At 38.7% G+C, this 22,991-nt stretch overlaps 1 protein-coding gene across 1 annotated transcript; it reads left to right on the forward strand.

The window, feature by feature from the left end:
* Positions 1-16,132: 16,132 nt before the first annotated feature.
* Positions 16,133-16,507, forward strand: LOC118833690 (60S ribosomal protein L36-like). Its single transcript, XM_036741070.1, has one exon. It carries the CDS (start codon positions 16,142-16,144, stop codon positions 16,457-16,459), a length of 318 nt encoding a protein of 105 aa, XP_036596965.1. The 5' UTR covers positions 16,133-16,141; the 3' UTR covers positions 16,460-16,507.
* Positions 16,508-22,991: the final 6,484 nt, after the last annotated feature.

Below are 22,991 nucleotides of genomic sequence, written 5' to 3' on the forward strand. Positions count from 1 at the left end.
AGAACATATTATTTGGTTAGTGAACGCCTCTAAAAGGAAGTGATGAAAACAAAAAGTTGGCATGGATTTATCAAGAATAGATATCAGACTTTCTTTCTTTCCTCCTTCCCTCTCTTCCTCCCTTCTTTCCTTCTCTCCTTCCTTCCTTCCTTTCTTCTCTATTTCCTTTATTCTCTCCTTTCTGTTTTTCCTTCCTTCCTTCCCTCCTTCCTTTCTTTCTTCCTTCCTCTCTCCTTCCCTTCCTTCCTTTCCATCTCTCCTAACTTCTCTCCATCTCTTCCTTTCCTCCCTCCCTCACTTCCTTCCTTCCTCTCTCACTTCCTTCCTTCTTTCCAGGTTAATACATAAGTAGGCTAGGGTAGTAGTACAAAACTCAGAAATGGGCACCACTAAACCACACATAAGGATCTCTGCAGGCCACATGTTGACTTAGAAAACCACACATGTTTATGTAATTTCTTTTCTTTTTATTAACACATCTACATATTAAAATCAGGTATGAACTATATTTTAATTTGGTTCATGCCATACCCTGTAGTATTGTGGGCTCCATGTGACATGTGATCTGCATATTTGACCCCTCTGGGCTAGGAGAATGTTTTAGATATAGTATATTTAAAAAAAAAGTTTAATAAAATCACTCATGGGCATGAACTTTATATTTTTGGGCATGATAGAAAAGATGTATACTAAATGACAGTTTAGTTAGGTATATTTAGAATTGATTGAATAGTCATTAATTGGTCAATATCAATATGAAGAGAGGTATCCAATAATACTTTGTGGACCTATACTGGTCATGTAATATTTAATATTTTTGACAATGATTTTAATGAAGACAAAGATGACATATTTATCAAATAATCACACAAAGTTGGGTGGGATAGTTAATGTATGTGATGACTAAACCAAGATTGAGAAAAATACCAACCAGCTAGAATATTAAACTGAATCTATTAGTATAATGTTTAATAGGGATAAATGTAAAATCTTATATTTGGTTCAAAAAATCAATTTCACAAATACAAGATGGAGAAAGTATGGCTAGGTGACTGACAATTCATTTGAAAAATATGTGAGAGTTTTAGTTGACTGACACCTCAAAATGAATGGCACCCCCAAAATCTACTATTATCTTGGATTGAATTACCAGTACCAGGAAGAAGATAATCCCCTAATACTCTGCCTTAGTTAGATCAAATCTGAAGTATTGTGTTCATTTCTAGGTGCCACCTTTTAAGGACTTGGTAAATTGGGTAGAGTCCAAAAAAATAGTGATTAGGATTCTGAAGTGCCTTGAATCCCTCAGTAGCATAAAAACAGCTGAGCTCAGCTCCTAGTTAGCAAGGGTAATTAGTTAAAATAGGAAGCATAAAGTGGGAAGTTAAAATCAACTGATGGTTGGACAAGTTGGATAATATTAGCCTGAATAAAAGAAGGTTTAGGGAAGATATTTTGGCAGTCTTCATATATTTGAAAGTCTATAGTTGGAAGGGGAGATTGTTCTTTTTCTGCCTGGGTCCAAAAGGCAGACTGAGGAATAATGGGTGAAAGTTATATAAAGGTAGATTTAAACTTAAAACTCATTAAAATATGTGCATAGACAACCATCTGTAATTATATATCACATGTATAATTGTATATAAAAGGGATAATTATCATCTCAGCTTAGTGGATGAGGAAAGTGAAGCCTAGAGAGGTCAAGTGATTTGCCTAGGGTCACAGAGCTCTTAAGTGTATTAGGTAGGATCTGAACCCAAGCCTTCCTTCCTTACTTCAGGCCCCATGTTCTGTCCACTATACCATGTAGATATTTCCTGGCAGTGAGGAATGACATACTAAAATATGTGGCTGAAATTAATATCAGGAAATTTGAAAAATGAACACCTGAAGCCCATTCACATTGCTGTGAAGATCCCAAACCTGGCACATTGGTTGTTCTTTGTTCAAGGTTGATGTTATGTGATCAAGAATTCAAATGCTTTATCTTTTGCTTCCCAGCCTGCCCTGTAAGTGTGAGAAATGAGAATGGTTTTTTTGAGCTCTAGCTGGAGAGCATCAAGAACTGCCAACCTCTCCACACCTGCTCTCCTCATCCCAATGGGCTGCCTCTCCTTGTCTGTCTCCCGCTGGCCCTCCACTTAGACCTGGCTCTTGCTTAGACTTAAGGACTATAAAAGTTTCTGGGGTTTTTGTAGAAAGCTGACCCAACTGTCAAGTCCTCCTGATTCTGGCACGGTACTTTAGCTATTAATTTCCAGTCATTTTCTGATATCTGGCCTTATATTATTTTCCACCTGACTGATTCTACCAACACTTTTCCTTCTTCCATTGTACACATGTGACTTTGACCTTCTCCTTGTCTGAACCTCATTGTTTGTGACCTTACTTTGATTTTACATTGATGACTCTTTTAACCTAACTGTGACTCTTGGTTCTTGCCCGGGGCATTCCAGCTTTATATGTAGTTTCCTCCCTTCTGGCTGCTAATCTTGAACTCACTTACTAGGTGAAGAATGATTGTTGGTTGCTTATCTTGCCAGGGACTTGTTTTCATTTCAAATGCACTGATACCTTTGTTGTAGCTCTAAGACTCAAACAGCTCTTTGTCATGTAGGCTGTAGATTCCTATAGCTAATTTTTTTTGTTATTGTTGTTCAGTTGTTTCAGTATTGTCTGACTCTTTGTCACTCCATTTGGGTTTTTGTGGGGTTTATTTTGGTAAAGATACTGGAGTGATTTGCCATTTCCTTTTCCAGCTCATTTTACAGATGAGGAACTGAGGCAAACAAGGTTAAGTGACTTGCCCAAGGTCACACAGCTAGCAAGTATCTGAAGCCAGATTTGAACTTAGGCTTTCCTGACTCCAGGCCTGACGCTCTATCCACTGCTCCATTTAGTTGCCCTTTCCTATGCCTAAGAGGAAAATGATGTCATCTGCTAGTGAGAGAGACAATAAGCAAACAAACATATACAGAGCAAACTATATACAGGATAAATGGGAAATAATTAACAGAGGGAAGGCTCTGTAATTAAGAGAGGCTGGGGAAGGCTTCCGGTAGAAAATGGGATTTTAGCTGTGACTTTAAGGAAGCCAGGGAGGTCAGTAGTCAGAGAGGAGGGAGAGTATTCCAGGCACTGGAATACTGCACAGTCAGAGAAAATACCCAAAGCTGAGATGGAGTATCTTATTCATGGAACAGCCAAGAGGCCAGAGTCACTGGATCCAAGAGTACAAGTCAGGGTGTAAGATGTAAGAAGACTAGAAAGGGAGGAGGGGGCTAGGAATCCTGGATCCTTCCCCTTATACATTCTTATGCAAAGAGATATCACCAAACAAATGATCTTGGAAATATCTTCCTCACCTCAATGGTACTTACATGCATTTGGAGTTAGAAGGGGCCTTAGAAACCATTGAATTCAATGGATAAGGATAAAGATTGGATATGGATAAGGAAATGGAGCTCCAGGGACATGGCGTGACTTATCAAAGGTCACACAGGCAGTAATAATTAGAGAAAATCCTGACTGCAAATCCAGTACTCTTTCTATCATTCCACTCTCTCTTTCCATTAACTCCAGCCCCGTGTTTCATGTTGTCATTGAATAAATATGCCAAAGTGAATATAATTTTCGACTCAGGGAAGTCAAATACAGGATTTCTCAGTCCTCAGTTTCAATATTCAAATATTCAAAATTACATTTTCAATGATAAGGCAACACAGAGGCTCCACTTGGTTGTGAATGGTTATTATTACTCCTTTTGCATTAGAAAATGTGCAGGATTACACTCTGCATCCCTATTTTCAATAGCAATATTTTTGTAACTTCATTATGTAATCATCTTTTTAAAAAAGATGGAAAAATAAAATAAAATTGCTGAGAAGAGGGTATGAAAGTTGACATGACAACCAATGATGCTAGTATATTGTGGGCTCAGAGATTCCATAAATGCAAATGTGTGTGCTTAGGCAAATTTTCAAAAGTGTATTATTTATCTTCTACTTTATACATAATAGCAAGCCATTTGGAATTTTTACAGTCTTTTGTGATAGACTATATTAAGGCCGTTTTGGAAGAAATGGATTTTTATTCTTTCAAATTGTACAACTTCTTCAGACTCATATCCTTTCATATTAATATGCTGCTGCTCTTAGTAGATATTCCATCTCCCTACTTCATTCCTTTTCAATCTTTGCTCTCTAAGCCTTATACTTCACTGGTCTACCTTTGACCCATCTTCTCATTATTTCATAGTAAGTAGTTCTCTGTTTGTATATATTTAGAAAAAGGTGTTGAGTGATGATCATAGGCATATCGAATAACTATGATACAGATCTAGAATATGGCTAATTTACCAAGGGCAAAACCATAAGCAGAACAGTTACTGGGTTTTTCCCTAGGTGCAAATTCAGAAGGTGCTGAATTTCTTTTGTCTTTAAAAAATGTTTACTGAAGTCTGTTTTTTCTTTACATCATAATAATTTCACAACTATATACAGAGACCCTGGATGAATTCTCCTTTATGATAAAGAAAAATATTTAAGCAAAAATATTCAATTCAGTGATTATATCTAAAATATATTACATCTAAAAATATAGACACCATTCTCTCTTGCTAGGTCCCCTAAGGGGCACAGGGAGGGGCAAATATGGTATAGTTTCATTATTTATTCTCTGTAGCCTTCACTGGTTTTTCAGCAACGCAAAGTATATCTTTTAGTGCTTCTTTCATTTACTTTTTAAAAGTAATTATGTATTGTGTCCTTTTGCTTCTGCATATTGTACTTTGTATCAGTTCATACAACTCTCCCCACAGTTCTTTGAATACTTCATATTAATCATCTCTTATTAAACAGTAATATTCCATCATATTTTTATATACTACTTTTTTGTTTTTTCTCCCCTCATTTTCTAGTCAGTCATCTATTTTGTTCCAGTTTTTTGCACACAAAGGGCTGCTATGAATAATTTGGTATATATTCAACCTTTTTTCTTGCTTTCTTTCCACCTTTCTTTCTTTCTTTTTCCTTCTTTCTTTCTTTCTTTCTTTCTTTCTTTTTCTTTCTTTCTTTCTTTCTTTCTTTCTTTCTTTCTTCCTTCCTTCCTCCCTCCCTCCCTCTCTCCCTTCCTTCCTTTCTTCCTTCCTTCCTTTCTTTCTTCATTCCTTCCTTCTATCTTTATTTCTTTCTTTCTTTCTTTCTTACCTTCCTTCTTGCTTTACTTCTTTTTCTTTCTTTTTCTTTCTTTCCTTCCTTCTTTCTTTCCTTCTTTCTTTCTTTTTCTTTCTTTCTTTCCTTCTTTCTTTCTTTTTCTTTCTTTCTTTCTTTCCTTCTTTCTTTCTTTCCTTCTTCCTTCCTTTCTTTCTTTGTTTCTTTGTTTCTTTCTTTCTTCTTTGATTTCCTTGGTATGATAGAAGCCACATTTGTCTTATTTGAACTGGACTGACTTCTCTTTAAGGGGACAAGATGGCCTGGATCTTTGAGGCATCAAAAGCCCAACCTGTAGGAAGATGAAGCTACACAGGTTTGGCAGACTGTCCCACCATTAAGTAAGTTGATAATTTTTTCTGATTGGGTGTTGTTGCCATGGCAAATGCAGAGGGAAGGGAGATGTAGCTCTCTGAATCAAGGATCACATCCAAAAGTCTTATTATTGTGGAGTAAATTCTTTTTAGTTGAATTGTATTTGGTCCACAAGTGTTAGAATTAGGTCCAACCCCAAATAATTTAATCCCATAGTGGGATTAAAGTGTTGAAAGATATGGATGGTTTATTGATATTTCTAGCATAATTCCAAGTTAAAAAACTGAATGGCTGGATCACTGCACAACCCCTACCAATAGTCCCTCAATGTACCTATCTTTGCAATGCCCCTCCAACACTGATCCTTCCCATTTTTTTGGTCATCTTTGCCAATTTGCAAGATGCAAAGCAAAACCTGAGTTGTTTTAGTTTTCCTTTCTCTTACTATTTAATGATTGATCTAATGAGGAATGATACTTGGTATTATATGTTTAGGCCAATTCCCTACATATTTTGCAGATTAGTAATATTCAATACAAATTTTCGCCCCATGTTACCATTTTTTAAAGAAGGTATGGAATTTAGAGGGTGCTGACACAACCCAGAGTCCTTTAGTAGCATAGAAGCAACAGAGTTTAGCATTTAGTTAGCAGGAATAATTTGTTATAATAGGAAGATACCTGGGATAAACTATCTCACCCCACCCAGAATGATAGCCTAGAGAGCAGTGGCCTTAAGCCAGGATCCCTTAACTTCTGTCCCTGAATGAAATGAATGGTTTCCTATCCTTTCCCATCAAATAAATGTATTCTTTGTTCCACTTACCCAAGAATGACTAATGATACTTGCACTAGGAGCAAAAATTCCTACCTGTGTCTGACCAGGGGTAGTCCAGTTTTGAATACATCTCATCATACTCTGTCCCATGGCTATAATGTTCTCCCTGCTCACTGGCCTCCACATCTGGCTTCATTTAAGACTCAGTTCAAATTCTACTTTCTGTAGAAGGCCATTCCCTATGATAGGACTGCTATCTACTAGCCCCTCAAAAACATGAGTTAGGCTAGTTTTTCTCTTAAAAGTACCAAAGTTGTCCTGGTACCTGGATTGATCCAGGTATGAAGGCTCAAGCTTTATCTCCCTTGACAAAATATTCTGATAGTTTCTGGCTATATTGACCAGGCTTCCTTATTACCTAAGGGCATAAAAGGCCCACCCATCTGGGGTCAGGGCCATTCATACGTGACAGATAGCCCAAGACCTTGGAAGTCACTGCATACTACTCTACTGACCAGATGCATTTCCATATGTAGGGTGGCTACATCTAAAGTAAATGCTAGAGTATCTTTACTGAATATGCTTTCTATTCTATGGCTAAGTAAACTTCTTTTCATTAATTATTGACTGTCCTACGAGATCCTCATTACCAGCCTGAGTCGTGCCCATCCCTAACATTTGGTGTAGTCGGCTCCATGGCACCCTGCAGAAAGGGCCCTTCTGGTAGTATATGAACACTTTGAAATGGAACAGAAGGTAGTTCCCCACTCAAGAGGAGCCATTAGGCATTGGAGGAGGATTCCAGGAAGGGTAAAGAAAGCACCACATCCAGTATTCCCTGATTGCTATAGACCAACTTGCAAAAGTTGGATCGCCAACAAACTAAGACTGAATGTAAATTGGATCATTGTATTCAATAACTTGATGCAATACTCTGTCTTTTAAACAGCTTCAATGAAAACCAAGGGACTGGTAAAGGAATTGGTAGCCATGTTAGCGAAGACATATCTCTGCTAATTTGAATGGGGGCTAACATGTCACATGGTCCTGTGGATGAGATGCAGAGATTTTGCTACATCCCACTGAGACTGGAACCCTGAGACAGGAGAATGAGAGTAGAAATAAGAACTAGAACTCTCACCAGTTAAGAATGCCCTGGGCTTATTTTATTATTGTTTGCTTGGAGGATAGTGATTTCTTCAACTGAGGGAGCAGCAGGGTAGGCCAGTTTTTACCACCAAGAAATTGGGGATATTACAACCTGATGGGTCCTTGGAGTAATGGCTCATGTATTGGCTCATGCATGGTCTAATGGAGCCAATGTGAAGAGTCTTTCCACAGCAAAGTTCCATGTAGTTGTTTGTTGTTCAGTCATTCAATCATGTCTAATTCTTCATCACCCCATGGACCATACACACTAGGCCCTTCTGTCCTCCACTATCTCTTGAAGCTGGCCCAAATCCAAGTTCATGTTCATTGTTTCCAAGATGCTATCTAATCATTTCATCTTCTGCTATCCCTTTTTATTTCAATCTTTTCCAACATCAGGGTCTTTTCCAATGAGTCCTGTCTTTTCATGTATTTAAGCTTCAGCTTCAGTATTTGACCTTCTGGTGAATAGCCTGAATTATTTTTTTTTTCAGAGTTATAAAGGCTTGGGCAATTCTCTAAGGCTTACTTTGCTGACTCAATCAATCAATAAACATTTAGTCAGCTAAATAAATTAGAGGCTCCAGACAAGGACTGCCCTTTGTCCATTTTTAGGTTGCTGAGATGGTGAGTTTCTCATACCTGGCCCCATAAAGATGAATTCTCATCAAAACCAATTCCCAGATGGAGATCTACAGGGGAGGGAATGAAGTTCTGGAAGGAAAAGGATTTAATAGATTGAATTCTGAACCAACCCTGCTCCTTCCCCCATAAGTCTTGGTAGTCGATATCTAAGAATGGTCCTTTGTCAATGGATAAATGGAGGCCCTTGGAAAGTTTCCTCAATCATCCCATGTAGTCAACAAAAAACATTGGGCTCCTCCCAAGGTGAGGGGAAGGCAGTGATGGAGATGAAGGAAGCTAAAGTTCTTCATTATATCAGCTCTCTTTTAGAACCCTGTATGATCTATAATGAACAGGACATGGAAGCTTTTGGTGGACTACAAGTTGCTGAACCAAATCACAATGCTCATCATAGCAGCTATTCTGAATCAATGTCCTAGTCCAGGTAATACAGTCTGAGAGCAAGTGGTATAGTCAAATGATCACACTAATGTTTTTTTCTCTATTCTTGTATGAGATTAGTCAGGAAAAGTTTGCTTTCATCTGACAAGGAACCCAACATATGTTCATTATCCTTCCTGAGGGATACTTGAACTCTTTTCCATATTTTCACATTCTGATGGGCAGATAACTAAAAGATACTTTCTTTACAGATGGCATTGTTATATACCATTGAGGATATAATATTATCTGGGTTGCATGAACTCATGATAACTGATGCCCTATATTGGATGGTAGACCAAATAAGAGACAGAGGGTGGGAAATCAACCCTGGGAAAATCTAGGGCCCAGGCTGATTATTCAATTTTGGAGGAATACTGTAGGTGGAGAAAACCCAGAGGTTCCTGGGAACAGTCTAGAATAAACTACTGACACTCACTTCCCCATCACCTAAGAAGGAAGTCCAGAGACATATTGATTGGGCTCCCCTCTTAGTTATCTGTTATCTGTTGGCCCTCATTCACCAAGTCACCCTCAGATCTGCCTTTTCAAGTGGGGCCCAGAACAGGCTACACCTCAAAAGATATAAAACAGGATATCCACCAGTATCTCTTGTTAGACCCTTATAATACATAGCAGGGCTATGTATTTTCTGTTCATAAAGACCAGACTAAGTGGAATCTTTGGCTAGCATGAAGAGGTGGGTGGAATAAACAATTGTTAGCCTTCTGGAGTTGCAAATTCCTCAAAGCTGCTGCTAATTATACCTCTTTTAAAAAGCAATTGATTAATTTTTCCTGGGCACTATTGTTACTGAACAGAGGAAGAAGGGTAACAAAATCGCCCTTTTTTTCCAGAGTTTCTGATTGCAGGTTGTTTGAGGCAAGGTTTCCTCTAATGAGTTGAATAAGGCACAAGAGGCTTTTGTGTTAAATGGGCATGGCATATTTCACTTCAAATAATTTTCCTGGTTCTCTATGCCCTTCATAAATATGTCACAACTATGCCAGAGATTGAGGTCTCCAGTCTAGGTCCTAGGACCCTGCCTCTTCCACCAGCTCAATGGGTCCCTACCTATAAGGACCTAGCTCCTGAGGAACATCATTTTCTCTGGTTTATTGATGGCTCCATCCTCTATGACAGAGGTATAGACAAATAGACTTCAGGAGCCACTAATATAGTAACATGGGGAATGATGTTCCTGTAAGTCCTATTCTTTCAAGGCTCTCTCACATGCCAGCCATGTAGTGGGATGAGCATCAGGATGCATGGCTGGCATGTTGTTGTTTTTTGTCATTTGTTCTTCAAGAAGACCAATGACATGAAGAAGGTGATATCTTGACTTGCAAATGAATTGGTTTAAGTGAGGCAGGCCTGTGCAAAGTCACCAACCTCACTTTGAAGCCATAGGGGTCCAGTGGTAAGACATAGATCAGGACAACTGGAGATGGCCCTGTATGCAGTGGGAGAGCATGGTCTTTTTAAAGCTAAGGTCTTTCCCAGGTCTCAGTTTATGTGAAGCAATGCCCATTCAGTGATTAAGGCTAGGTAAGAAGTAAAATGAAACAAATGGCCTCTTTTACCTAGTTAAAAAAATCAATCTGGGAGGGAAAGATTCTCAGGGGTGCTGGCCAAAAAGGAAATAATTGCTGTTCACACCAGCTGGCATGTAAGAACCTTGAAAGGATGGGACAGAGAAAATCTTTATCTATATTGATTCTTGGATGGTAGCCATCAGGCAGATCAAATGGACTGGAGCCTGGAAAAATGAGACTGGACAATCAAAGAGTCAGGACCAATGGAGGGATTTTGCTGATGCTCTCACTGCATCAGTTGTTTGTGGGATTGTCAACACCTATAAGGAACATCATATCATCTCAGCTGAACTAAACAACTAGACTAGGGCCACTACTAGAACAGCAGAGGCTGGAGAGAGGATCTATTGCCAATCTGGACATTGGGGTAATGATGCCATGTTGTTCTGGGCATTGGGACCATATTATTCCCCTAAGAACAAGCAATCTGCTCCTACTCAAATAAGCTCCATGTGCCAGTCATATTGTCTACCTAACATATGTCCATCAATCTGTCTCCAACTGGAAATATGTCATTCTTACCCCATCTCAGGGCAAGAGGGTTACTCATGCTAATGAATAGTTACATCATCATGCACCTGACTGTCCAGGTCTGGTGCCCAAACTCCCAGTAGCTATGATCATATCTGTGATGAATCAATGCCATCCCAGGAGTGGCAAGGGTTCCCTGGATTCAGCCTCTAGGAAAGTTTAACTGTTAAGAATCAACTGTTTTGGGATGTAATTTTAGCTGACTCTTTCTGGCCCTTTCTTATTCCTTCCTTAAAGCAGAATCACCTGGAGCTTGAAATCCTTGCTCTCTCAGAGGGCTCTATATGCCCCAGAGAAATAGTTCTGGTACTTCTCAATTGACAAGATTCTTTCCCTCTGGGGTGGTTCAAACAATTCCTTCCAAGAAAGGGCTTGAGGGACCAAAAGGCAGAATTGTTGGTGTGTGATTTGCTTTCCAATAACACAGGAGAGGTGAAACTGTCACTATATCACCATGGTAAATGTGCATTTACTTGGAAGGGAACACTGTAGTGGACTTGGTACTAATTCTGACATCCCTGGATAAAGATGAAGAGAGAGTCTTTATTAGTTACTCTAGAAGAAGGAGGCAGCCTCTCAAAATTTGATGTCATCCCCTGATATGGCTCTCAGAGAGGCAGACGTTTTGGTGAGTGAGTCCAACTGAATGGACAGGACTGTTGGGAGAGCCTTGGTATTGACGTATATCCCAGAACAACTTGCATGCAAGAGGCTTGTGATCTCTTGGCCACTTTAATACAGGTAATATGAATTGCATGATGAGGATTGACTGTGCTGGAGGTGTCATATTCTGTTCTTTGGCACCGATGTTACCAGTGATGTTCCTGCTGATCATCATTATTTTGCATGAGGATACCCACTGAGAATAAGAAAGATTTGTTTTCACCCACTACGTGGACCAGATTATTGAATCCCAAGATTTGGACCTTCCAAAGAGGGAAGGAAAAACCAAAGATTTCTGGTTTTTGTTTTCTTTCTTTGTATTTTTCAATTCTTTTTTTTAAAATAGTGATTGCAAGGGGCGGAGCCAAGATGGCCGCATGAAGGCAGCGTCTTACCAGAGCTCTCTCACAAGGTCTGTCAGATTCCTATAAAAAAGTGAATTTGAGCAGATTTGAGAGAGTCAGAAACCACGAGCAGTCGGCGAGGGGCAAATTTCCGAGCCGGGAGAGTCTGAAAGGCCAGAGGAATGAACCTGCAGGCTCGGAGAGTGCTCGGTGCAGAGTGGCTCCAGACCAAGGCGGAAGCGGCTGGCCGAGAAATCCACGTGGGAGATGGGCTGGGAGAAAGCTGGGCGCCCGAAACCGGCAGAGATCCCCAGGACTCCCAACCCAGGACGGCAGTCTGTGGGAGCCACGAGAGGCAGCTCAACGCCACCAGCTGTGAAAACACCCAGTCCTGATGCTTGCAAAACCCAGGAACTCGGCTTCTTGAACTTCCGGAAGACTCAATGACCAGGTAAACGGCTCTAATCCCTCCCCTCCCCACCCAGAGAATTCCTCGGGAAAAAAAAAAAAAAGAGAACTGAAACAGAGGAGAGAGTAGCGGGGCCTCACAGGACAAATACTAGAACCTCATTAGTCCCAGAGGGGAAGAGTCGGCAGGGGCCAACGCCAGGAGCCCAGACGTAATCTTGCTCCCCCAGGGGAAGCGCCAGTCATCAGCTCAAACAACAAACAGCTGAGACCATTGCTGAAAAGCAAGTGCTGGAGAGCACCCACAGGGAGTGAGACGCCAGGGAGCCAGACCCCTCCCCCACACCTCAGGAAACTGAAGGTTATAATTCTAGACTCACAACCCCCAGAATAAGTAAGCTGGGACAGAAAGCCCTGAGACCCACAGATAGAATTTCGTTCTAACTCCAGGAAAAGGGAAAACAACAAACATGAAGAAGAATGCAAAAAAACCGAGGAAAATAGATTCTTTTTATGGAGACAGGCAGGATCAAAATATCGATATGGATGAGGACAGCATTGACACGGTAGATACATCAGATACCTCAAAAGCTAATATGAACTGGTCTCCAGCCCAAAAAGCACTGCTGGAAGAGCTAAAGGAGGATTTTAAAAACCAAATTAGGGAGGTAAAAGAAAACATGGAAAAAATGGAAAAGTCCCTAAAGAATAAGATTGGCGAAATGGCTACGGAGATACAGAATCTAAAGAGAGAAAATGACACCCTGAGAGGTGAAATCAACCAACTGAAAATGGAGGCTCAAAAGCAAAATGTAAACACTAACTCATTTAAAATTAGACTTGAGCAAGTGGAAGCTAATGAATCTATGAGGCATCAAGAAGTAATAAAACAAAACGTAAAGAATGAAAAAATAGAAAAAAATGTGAAATATCTGATTGGCAAAACAACTGACCTGGAAAATAGATCCAGGAGAGACAATTTGAGAGTTATTGGTCTACCGGAAATCCACGATGAAAAAAGGAGCCTTGACGGTATCTTCGAAGAAATTATCAAAGACAACTGCCCAGAGGTCCTAGAACCAGAGGGCAAAATAGTCATTGAAAGAATTCACCGATCACCCCCTGAAAGAGATCCCAAACTGAAAACACCAAGAAATATTATAGCCAAATTTCAGAGCTATAAACTCAAGGAGAAAATACTGCAAGCAGCCAAAAAGAAGCAATTCAAATATCGTGGAACTACAGTCAGGATCACGCAGGATCTCTCAGCTTCCACATTAAAAGACAGGAGAAATTGGAATATGATATTCCGAAGGGCAAAGGAGCTGGGACTACAACCAAGGATCAACTACCCAGCAAAACTAAGCATAATTTTCCAGGCAAGGCGATGGACATTCAATGAAATAAGGGAATTCCAGACCTTCCTGATGAAAAGGCCAGAACTCAATGGAAAATTTGATCTCCAAATACAAACCTCAAGAGAGACATAAAAAGGTAACCAGGGGGAAAAACCCCACAAACCTCATTAACCAATAAGCTTAGGTTGTTTACATCTTTAAGTGGGATTATATCATCTTATGTATGTTTTTTATGTATATGTATATATATATATATATATATATATATATATATATATATATACACATATATAAGTCATTCTTGTGAATGGTACAACTATTGTGACAAATGAAAGGGATATACATAGGTTGTGAATGCCTGTATAAATTAACCGATGTAAAGATATAAAATATAAATAAGAGATATAAAGGGAGGGCTATGAGGGAAGTGGTAAGGAGGTAGTAGAAAAGGGTAAATTACACCAAAGGAAGTGGCAAAAAAACATATTATAGTAGAGGGAAAGAAGGGAGAGAGAAGAGCAGTATTTGAGCTTTACTGTCATCTGATCTAGTTCAAGAAGGGAATAACATACTCTGATAAGTTTAGAAATCTAACTTGTCCTACGGGAAGTGGGAGGGAAAGGGGGGAAAAAGGGAGGGGGGAGGGCAGAAGGAAGAGGAGAAGTAGCAAGTGGGTAACGGTTAGATAAGGGAGGGGAATAAAGAGGGAGGGTTAACTGAGGAAAGCGGCGGTCAAAAGCAAAACTTTGTTGAGGAGGAGAAGGGGAAAGGGAGAAATAAAAGCATAAACAGGGGGAATTAGGATGGAGAAAAAGACACAGATAGAAATCATAACCCTGAACGTGCAGGGGATGAACATTCTCACAAAACAGAAGCAGATAGCAGAATGGATTAAAAACCATAATCCTACAATATGCTGTTTACAAGAAACGCATCTGAAACAGGGGGATACACATAGGGTTAAGGTAAAAGGCTGGAGTAAAATATATTGTGCCTCAGCTAAAGGAAAAAAAGCAGGTGTAGCAATCCTAATCTCAGACAAAGCAAAAGTAAAGATAGATCTAATTAAAAGAGATAAGGAAGGACATTATATCCTGCTAAAAAGCACCATAAACAATGAAGCAATATCATTGCTTAACATATATGCACCAAGTGGTAAGGCATACAATTTCTTAGAGGAGAGGTTAAGGGAGTTACAGGAAGAAATAGACAGCAAAACTATAATATTGGGAGACCTCAACCTCCCCCTTTCTGAACTTGATAAATCTAACCTCAAAATAAATAAGAAAAAAGTTAAGGAGGTAAACAGAATTTTAGAAAAGGCACATATGATAGACCTCTGGAGAAAACTGAATGGGGATAAAAAGGAATATACTTTCTTCTCAAAAGTACATGGCACATACTCAAAAATTGACCATGTACTAGGGCATAAAAACCTCACAATCCAGTGCAGAAAAGCAGAAGTAGTCAATGCATCCTTTTCAGATCATGATGCAATAAGAATCATTTTTAATAAAGTACCATGGAAAAATAAGCTAAAAACTAATTGGAAACTAAGTAATTTAATTCTAAAGAGTGAGTGGGCCAAAGAACAAATCAGAGAAACAATTAATAATTTCATTCAAGAGAATGACAATAATGAAACAACATACCAAAACTTATGGGATGCAGCAAAAGCAGTTCTTAGGGGGAGTTTTATATCTCTAAATGCCTACATGAATAAAATAGGGAAAGAGGAGATCAATGATCTGGGCATACAGCTGAAAAAGCTAGAAAAAGAGCAAATTGAAAACCCCCAATTAAATACCAAATTAGAAATACTGAAAATCAAAGGAGAGATTAATAAAATTGAAACCAAGAAAACTATTGAATTAATAAATAAAACAAAGAGCTGGTTTTATGAAAAAACCAATAAAATTGACAAACCTTTGGCCAATTTGATTAAAAAAAAGAAAGAAGAAAATCAAATTACCAGTATAGAAAATGAAAAGGGTGAGGTCACCTCTAATGAAGAGGAAATCAAAACAATAATTAGGAATTATTTTGCCCAACTGTATGCCCATAAATTTGACAACCTTAGAGGTATGGATGAATATCTACAAAAACATAAACTGCCCAGACTAACAGAGAAGGAAGTGAAATTTCTTAATGACCCCATATCAGAAAAAGAAATTGAGCAGGCCATCAACGAACTCCCTAGGAAAAAATCTCCAGGGCCAGATGGTTTTACATGTGAATTCTATCAAACATTTAAAGAACAACTAATTCCAATACTTTGTAGACTATTTGGGAAAATAGGTGAAGAAGGAGTCCTACCAAGTTCTTTTTATGACACAAATATGGTACTAATACCCAAACCAGGTAGAGTTAAAACAGAGAAAGAAAATTATAGACCAATTTCTCTAATGAATATTGATGCAAAAATTTTAAATAAAATATTAGCAAAAAGATTGCAGCAACTCATTACGAGAATAATACACTATGACCAGGTAGGATTTATTCCAGGAATGCAAGGCTGGTTCAATATTAGGAAAACCATTAGCATAATTGACCATATCAACAACAAAACTAGCAGAAACCATATGATCATCTCAATAGACGCAGAAAAAGCCTTTGACAAAGTACAACACCCATTCCTATTAAAAACACTAGAAAGACATATCCCAGAGTTCAACGCTCTCTCCTTCCTTCTGCTGTGGCTGCCGTTGGGGCTACGCGCCGCAGCCATGGCCATCCGATACCCCATGGCCGTGGGCCTCAACAAGGGCCACAAAGTTACCAAAAACATTTCGAAGCCGCGACACTGCCGCTGCCGTGGGCGCTTGACCAAACACACCAAGTTTGTGAGAGATATGATCCGGGAAGTGTGTGGATTTGCCCCTTATGAGAGGCGTGCCATGGAATTGTTAAAGGTCTCTAAGGATAAGAGAGCCCTTAAGTTCATCAAAAAAAGGGTGGGAACTCACATCCAGACCAAGAGGAAGAGAGAGGAGCTCAGCAACTTCCTAGCTGCCATGAGGAAGGCTGCTGCCAAGAAGGACTAAACTGGACCCTGCCAATCTTTCCCACTTACCCAATAAAGATTTGACAAAAAAAAAAAACACTAGAAAGCATAGGAATAAGTGGAACCTTCCTCAAAATTATAAATAGCATCTACCTAAAACCATCAACAAGCATTATTTGTAATGGGGATAAACTAGATGCATTCCCAATAAGATCAGGGGTGAAACAAGGATGTCCATTATCACCCCTATTATTCAATTTGGTACTGGAAGCATTAGCTGTAGCAATAAGAGAAGAAAAAGAAATTGAAGGAATCAGAATAGGAAAAGAAGAAACTAAATTATCACTTTTTGCAGATGATATGATGATTTATCTAGAGAATCCTAGAGAATCAAGTAAAAAACTACTTGAAATAATAAACAACTTTAGCAAAGTTGCAGGATATAAAATAAACCCACATAAATCCTCAGCATTCCTATACACTACTGACAAAACCCAACAGCAAGAGATAGAAAGAGAAATTCCATTCAAAGTTACTGAAGGCACTATAAAATATCTGGGAGTCTATTTGCCAAGACAAACCCAGGGCCTATATGAACATAACTATGAAACACTTTTCACGCGAATAAAATCAGATCTAAATAAATGGAGAAATATCAGTTGCTCATGGTTAGGCCAAGCTAATATAATAAAAATGACAATTCTACCTAAATTAATCTATCTATTCAGTGCCATACCAATCAAACTACCAAAAAATTTTTTTACTGAGCTGGACAAAATAATAACAAAATTCATTTGGAAAAACAAGAGGTCTAGAGTATCTAGGATATCAATGAAAAGACATGCTAGAGATGGTGGCTTAGCCACACCAGATATTAAACTGTACTACACAGCAGCAGTCATCAAAACTGCCTGGTACTGGTTAAGAAACAGGGGTGTGGATCAGTGGAATAGGATAGGTACACAAGTAGGAGAAATCAACAAGTTTAGCAATCTACTCTTTGATAAACCCAAAGAGGCCAGTTTCTGGGCTAATAATTCACTATTTCACAAAAACTGTTGGGAAAATTGGAAAATGGTAGGGCAAAACCTGGGCATAGACCAATATCTTACACCATATACCAAAATAAAGTCAAAATGGGTTCATGATTTAGGAGTAAAGGCCGATACTATAAGTAATTTGGGAGAGCAAGGAATAGTCTATTTATCAGATTTATAGAAAAGAAAAGAATTCATGACCCAACAAGAGATAGAGAGCATTACAAAATGCAAAATGGATCATTTTGATTATGTCAAATTGAAATGTTTTTGTACAAAAAAAGCCAATGCAACAAGAATTAGGAGGGAAGCAGAAAATTGGGAGAAAATCTTTGCAACTAGTATCTCTGATAAAGGCCTCATCTCTAAAATATACAGGGAGCTGAGCCAAATATATAGGAACACAAGCCATTCCCCAATTGAGAAATGGTCAAAGGATATGAACAGGCAGTTTTCAGAGGAAGAAATTAAAGCTATCTACAGGCATATGGAAAAATGCTCTAGATCGCTGCTGATTAGAGAAATGCAAATCAAAACAACTCTTAGATACCACATCTCTCCTGTCAGATTGGCTAAAATAACAAATCAGGAGAATGATAAATGCTGGAAAGGATGTGGGGAAATTGGAACATTGTTGCATTGCTGGTGGAGTTGTGAGCTGATCCAGCCATTTTGGAGGGCGGTTTGGAACTATGCCCAAAGGGCTATAGAAATGTTCATACCCTTTGACCCAGCAATACCACTTCTAGGGTTGTATCCCAAAGAAATCACACAAGCAGGAAAAGGACCCATATGTACAAGAATATTTATAGCGGTTCTCTTTGTGGTAGCCAAGAATTGGAAATCAAAGGGATGCCCATCAATTGGGGAATGGCTGAACAAACTGTGGTACATGAAGGTAATGGAATACTATTGTGCCATAAGAAATGGGGATGATGCAGACTTCATAACAACCTGGAAAAACCTACACGACATAATGCTGAGTGAGCGGAGCAGAGCCAGGAGAACGTTGTGCACAGCCACAGATATATGGATTCCGTGAGGACCAACCCTGACAAACTGCACTTTTCTCAGCAACATAAGGGGCAAGGACAACTCCAGGGGACTCACGATGGAGAATGCTATCTTCATCCAGAGAAAGAAGTTTGAATACAGATTGAGGCGCACTACATGCTTGCCTTTTTTGCTTCTCTTTTGTTTTTGCTTTTGTTTTTTTTTTTTGGTTATGTCTCTTCTTTCTCATGATTCATTCCATTGGTCATAATTCTTCTCCACAACTTGACTAGTGTATAAATTAATTCAATGCGAAGTTATACATGGTAGTTATATGAGATTCCATGCCGTCTTGGGGAGGGAGGGGGGAGGGAGAGGAGAAAATCTGGAACTCAAAATTATGTAGAACCGTGTGTAGTAAACTAAAAATAAATAAATAAATTAAAAAAATTAAATAGTGATTGATTTGGGGATGAGAGGAGCGCTGTTAATTTTTTCCTGTGATTTTGCTTATTTGTTTTGTTCCCTGCCCCTCCCCTGCCATCTTAGTATGTGGCCTATTCCATGAAGCTTCTCTAGCAAAAGTCCTAAAAGTATTTAAATGGTGGAAGGTCCTATAGAAGATTCTTAGGATCTTGCCACCATGGGATGGCACTTACCAGACTTCCTTTCTTCCTTTGGGTTAGGACACTTCTTCCCTGAAAAGTGGGAGAGATGTTCCTGTGACTTGATTGACTCTATACATGTCTCAAGCTGTACCTCTCTTGATGTAGCTTCCAAATAGTATCTGGCCTTACTGACTTTGCTTCCTAATCCCCTAAGGGCATAAAAGCACCCCCTCTTCATGGGGTCGAGGTGCTTGAAACCTCGGCAGATGTCCCAGGACCTCAGGTATCATCACACCGTTCCCTGCTGACTAGATATGTTTCCATATGGAGAGGCAGCCACATATACCCAAGCTAAGTGCTGGAATTTCCTTGTTGAGTCTCTTTCCTATTCTGTGGCCATTCTGTTCCTTTTTCTGTTACCTGTTGAATGACTATGAGTGTTTCATTTCATTCCAACATCCAATCTAAACTGAAAGGCCTGGGGTCAGGCCTGCCTTTAATATACCGCTACTAATGCCTTCCCTCAGAGATTGCCTCCCATTTTTATGTGGGGGTGTATGTATGTATATGTATGTATACACACAGGTGTGCATATATGTACATATATGTATGTGTATATGCACTATGTATATACAATATATATATATATATACACACATACATACACACATACACACACATCCTGTATGTATATTGTAATTTTCATGTTGTCTTCCCCCAAAGAATATGAATTCCTTGAAGTCAGGGACTCTTTTGGTCCTCTTTTCTACGTCCAGTGCTTAGCACAGTTCATGGCACATAGGGAGTACTGGCCAACCTCGACAGACCTCATTTACCCAAGGTAAATTGAATTAATTCGGGATAAGGGGAAAAGATTCTTGGTTTCCTTCATTTTACTACCAATGATGCCTCCATGGAGGAAGGCAAGTGGGCAAAGCATTTATGAGGGATGGTAATTTTATTTGGCACATTTCTGTATTTACAAGTTCAGTCTGTGGTGTTTTAAAACCCAGTTCCACAGTGGCCAATTTAGAGATCTGATTTCTAAAATACTGAACTGCTAAAGTCTGGGCCATACCTATCTGAGAATAAAATGGCTTGTTGAATATAATTGAAAACAGGAAGGGGTGTAGTTAATGTTGTCTCTTTATGTGCACGTGTGCCATCTCTTTGGTAAGACTGCAGCTCTGCCTGAGAAATGAGGCAGGGTGTTTTTCTTCAGCAGCAGTGGAAAGCCAGTTGAGAAATGAAAAAAAATCAGACAAATAATCTTTTTAAAAAATTTAAAATTTGATCATTTAATTTCCTGAATTAATTTTTTTAAACATTTGACTTCAATTCTCCATCAATTATTCTCTGATTTGATTGTTTCCACCACTAAACAATATCTTAGTTGCCTGAGGGGATCTTATTTTGGGTTCTGTTGTATGTCTAAAGTATCCTATAGCTTATCTTTCTATGTATTACCTCTGTTTTAAAGTTCTAAAGTAATGGATCTTAAATATTTTTGTGCCTTGGACCGAGTGGTATGTTGGTAAATGTTTAACAAGTTCTATGGGGGGAAAAGTATACTCACAACACACTTGAGTTTAATCTGCATTATTAACATTTTCTCGATCAATTTTTTAAGTCTAGACAATCAACAAAACAATAAATAAAACCATCATTTGTAGTGTTTGCAAATTTTAAGGTATAAATGCCCACAGTGAAAATTATTCAATTGGCTTTTATGAGCCAGTATGGAACACTCCTGCATGGATCCCTCTGGCAGTCTGGTGAAGCTTCTGGACCCTTTCTCAGAATAATGCTTTTAAATGAAGTTGAAGACATTGAATTACAAAGATAACCAATTATATCGAAATGAAGTTGTCAAAATACTAAAAAAAAATTTAAAAAGGTCATGGACTCTACATTAAGAATTCATGTAATCTAAAGAAAAAAAGGGTCAAAACTATATTTATTTCATAGTGAAAAAAACATTTTGTACTATAAAATCATGTAAAAATAGCCCAAAAGGCATACTACTAAGAAGTAAACTTCAGTAGTGTATTAGGAGTTTGGGATGAATTTTATAACCTAAAAATTAGAATCTAAAAATAAAAATAGCAGCAGGCTAGGGTTTATTTATTTATTAGAGCTTTCGTTAAAAGCAAAAATGCTACTGGTGCCTGAGAAAGAATCTGCCAAGTTTCTTCTCTGAGTCAATTTTTACAGACAATTTATTACCTCCCCTCCTAAATGGCAGGTTTACATGAAAAAAAAAATAAGAGGTTTTGGTATAATAAGGAAGCTGACAAAATTCTTAAACATAACAGGCCTAGTGAATGTTACCATAATTTATGCACAGATCCTGATTCTAATTAAGTAATAGCAGAGGTTGCTTTTGAATTTATAAGGCTATAATCAGCTCCCCTGTGCTCCATTAATGCCACCGCTCAGTCTGTGGTGTTAATTTCACACTACAGTGGGAGCTAGTGGTTGTTGCCAAATATACTCATAAGTCACAGGCAATTTGGATTATTACTGTAGTGCTCTCTGCATGGAGAAATGAGCTAGTTCATAATCACTTTTTAAAGTCATTATTGAGTATTTGAGAATGATAGCTCTTCTGACTTTGATGAAGCAGACTGGGGTTGCTTGCTTTTGCCAACAAATCATCTCAAGATGTGGTAAATACAGGTAGCCCCCAAGCGCAAATAGCACAGGTCAAGTTTGTCTGGTACTTTGGTCATCCCTAGGCATGAGAGAGCTTTAAAGTTCCGGATTCATCCCAGAAATGACTCCGTGTAGGGTGAATTGTCCTTGTAGTGGAATGGCTGTCTGGAATCTATTCCATTTGAGGACTTTGAATGGAAGTGAATCTCTTTACCAAATACAGGGAGTTTGCTGGTTAAATTATGCACTTCCATTGTCCTGGATTGTGGTGTCAACTGGGGCAGTTTCAATGTATGACTTTTTTTTTAAGAAGTATTCAACTAAAGATATCATGGAAAAAGAAGAAATGGGCAAGTGAACTCAAATTAAACACACAATCTACTTTGTTCCCCCACCCTAGTCCCCATCCCTTTCTATTTTTCAACAATAATAGTAGAGTTTAAAGAAACTACCCAGAAACATTGATTGGTGTAGGGCCTGGACTTGTGAATTCATTGGTATATGGAACATCCCAATGGAGAAATTTGCTCTCCCAATGTGGATTGATTTCTTTTCTGTAACTTAAAGATTTAGAGAATTGCATAGATCACTGAGATGTTAACTGACTCCCTCAGGGTAAGCTTGGTGTCCTGGTGGATAGTGTACTGACTATGGAGTCGTGAAGACCTGAGTTCAAACGTGACCTCAGACACTTACTGACCATGTGACCTGGGCAAGTCATTTAACTGCTATCTGCCCTAGTTTCCTCAACTATAAAACATGGATGATAGCATTAACCTCACAGGGTTGTTGTGAGGACTGAATGAGATCATATTTTAAAAGTGTTCAGTACAATGCCTGGCTTATAGTAGACATTTAATAAATTATCATCCCTTTCTCAAGTTCACATAACCTTATGTGACTGAAGCAGGACTTTTATGAGGCTCTTCCTGTCTTTGAGGTTGGTCCCCTAGCTATTATATCACATTACCTCTGTTTCTCAGCATGTGTTTTGTTTTTTTTTAATTCCAAACAATGGAAACTACCTTCTAGAAGAGCTGATTTATTTGTTTACCAGTTGATTAATGAGGTAACTATTTCCTGTCAGTTATGAGACATCAGACCTTGCTCTGAGGCTCCCAGGCTGCCATAATGTTGACTAGTTTGGCAATAACCCAGAGTTTGTTTTGTATTTTAGCATGATTTCCTAAAGAGGCATCAACCAGGTTCTAATAATAGCAAAAAATATGAAGGGAGAATTATTCAGTGCTTGCAATGCAAATGAATGAGGCTGCATGTT

This window comes from Trichosurus vulpecula, chromosome 1 (assembly GCF_011100635.1).
Source record: "Trichosurus vulpecula isolate mTriVul1 chromosome 1, mTriVul1.pri, whole genome shotgun sequence".
NCBI classification, from domain to species: Eukaryota; Metazoa; Chordata; class Mammalia; order Diprotodontia; family Phalangeridae; genus Trichosurus; species Trichosurus vulpecula.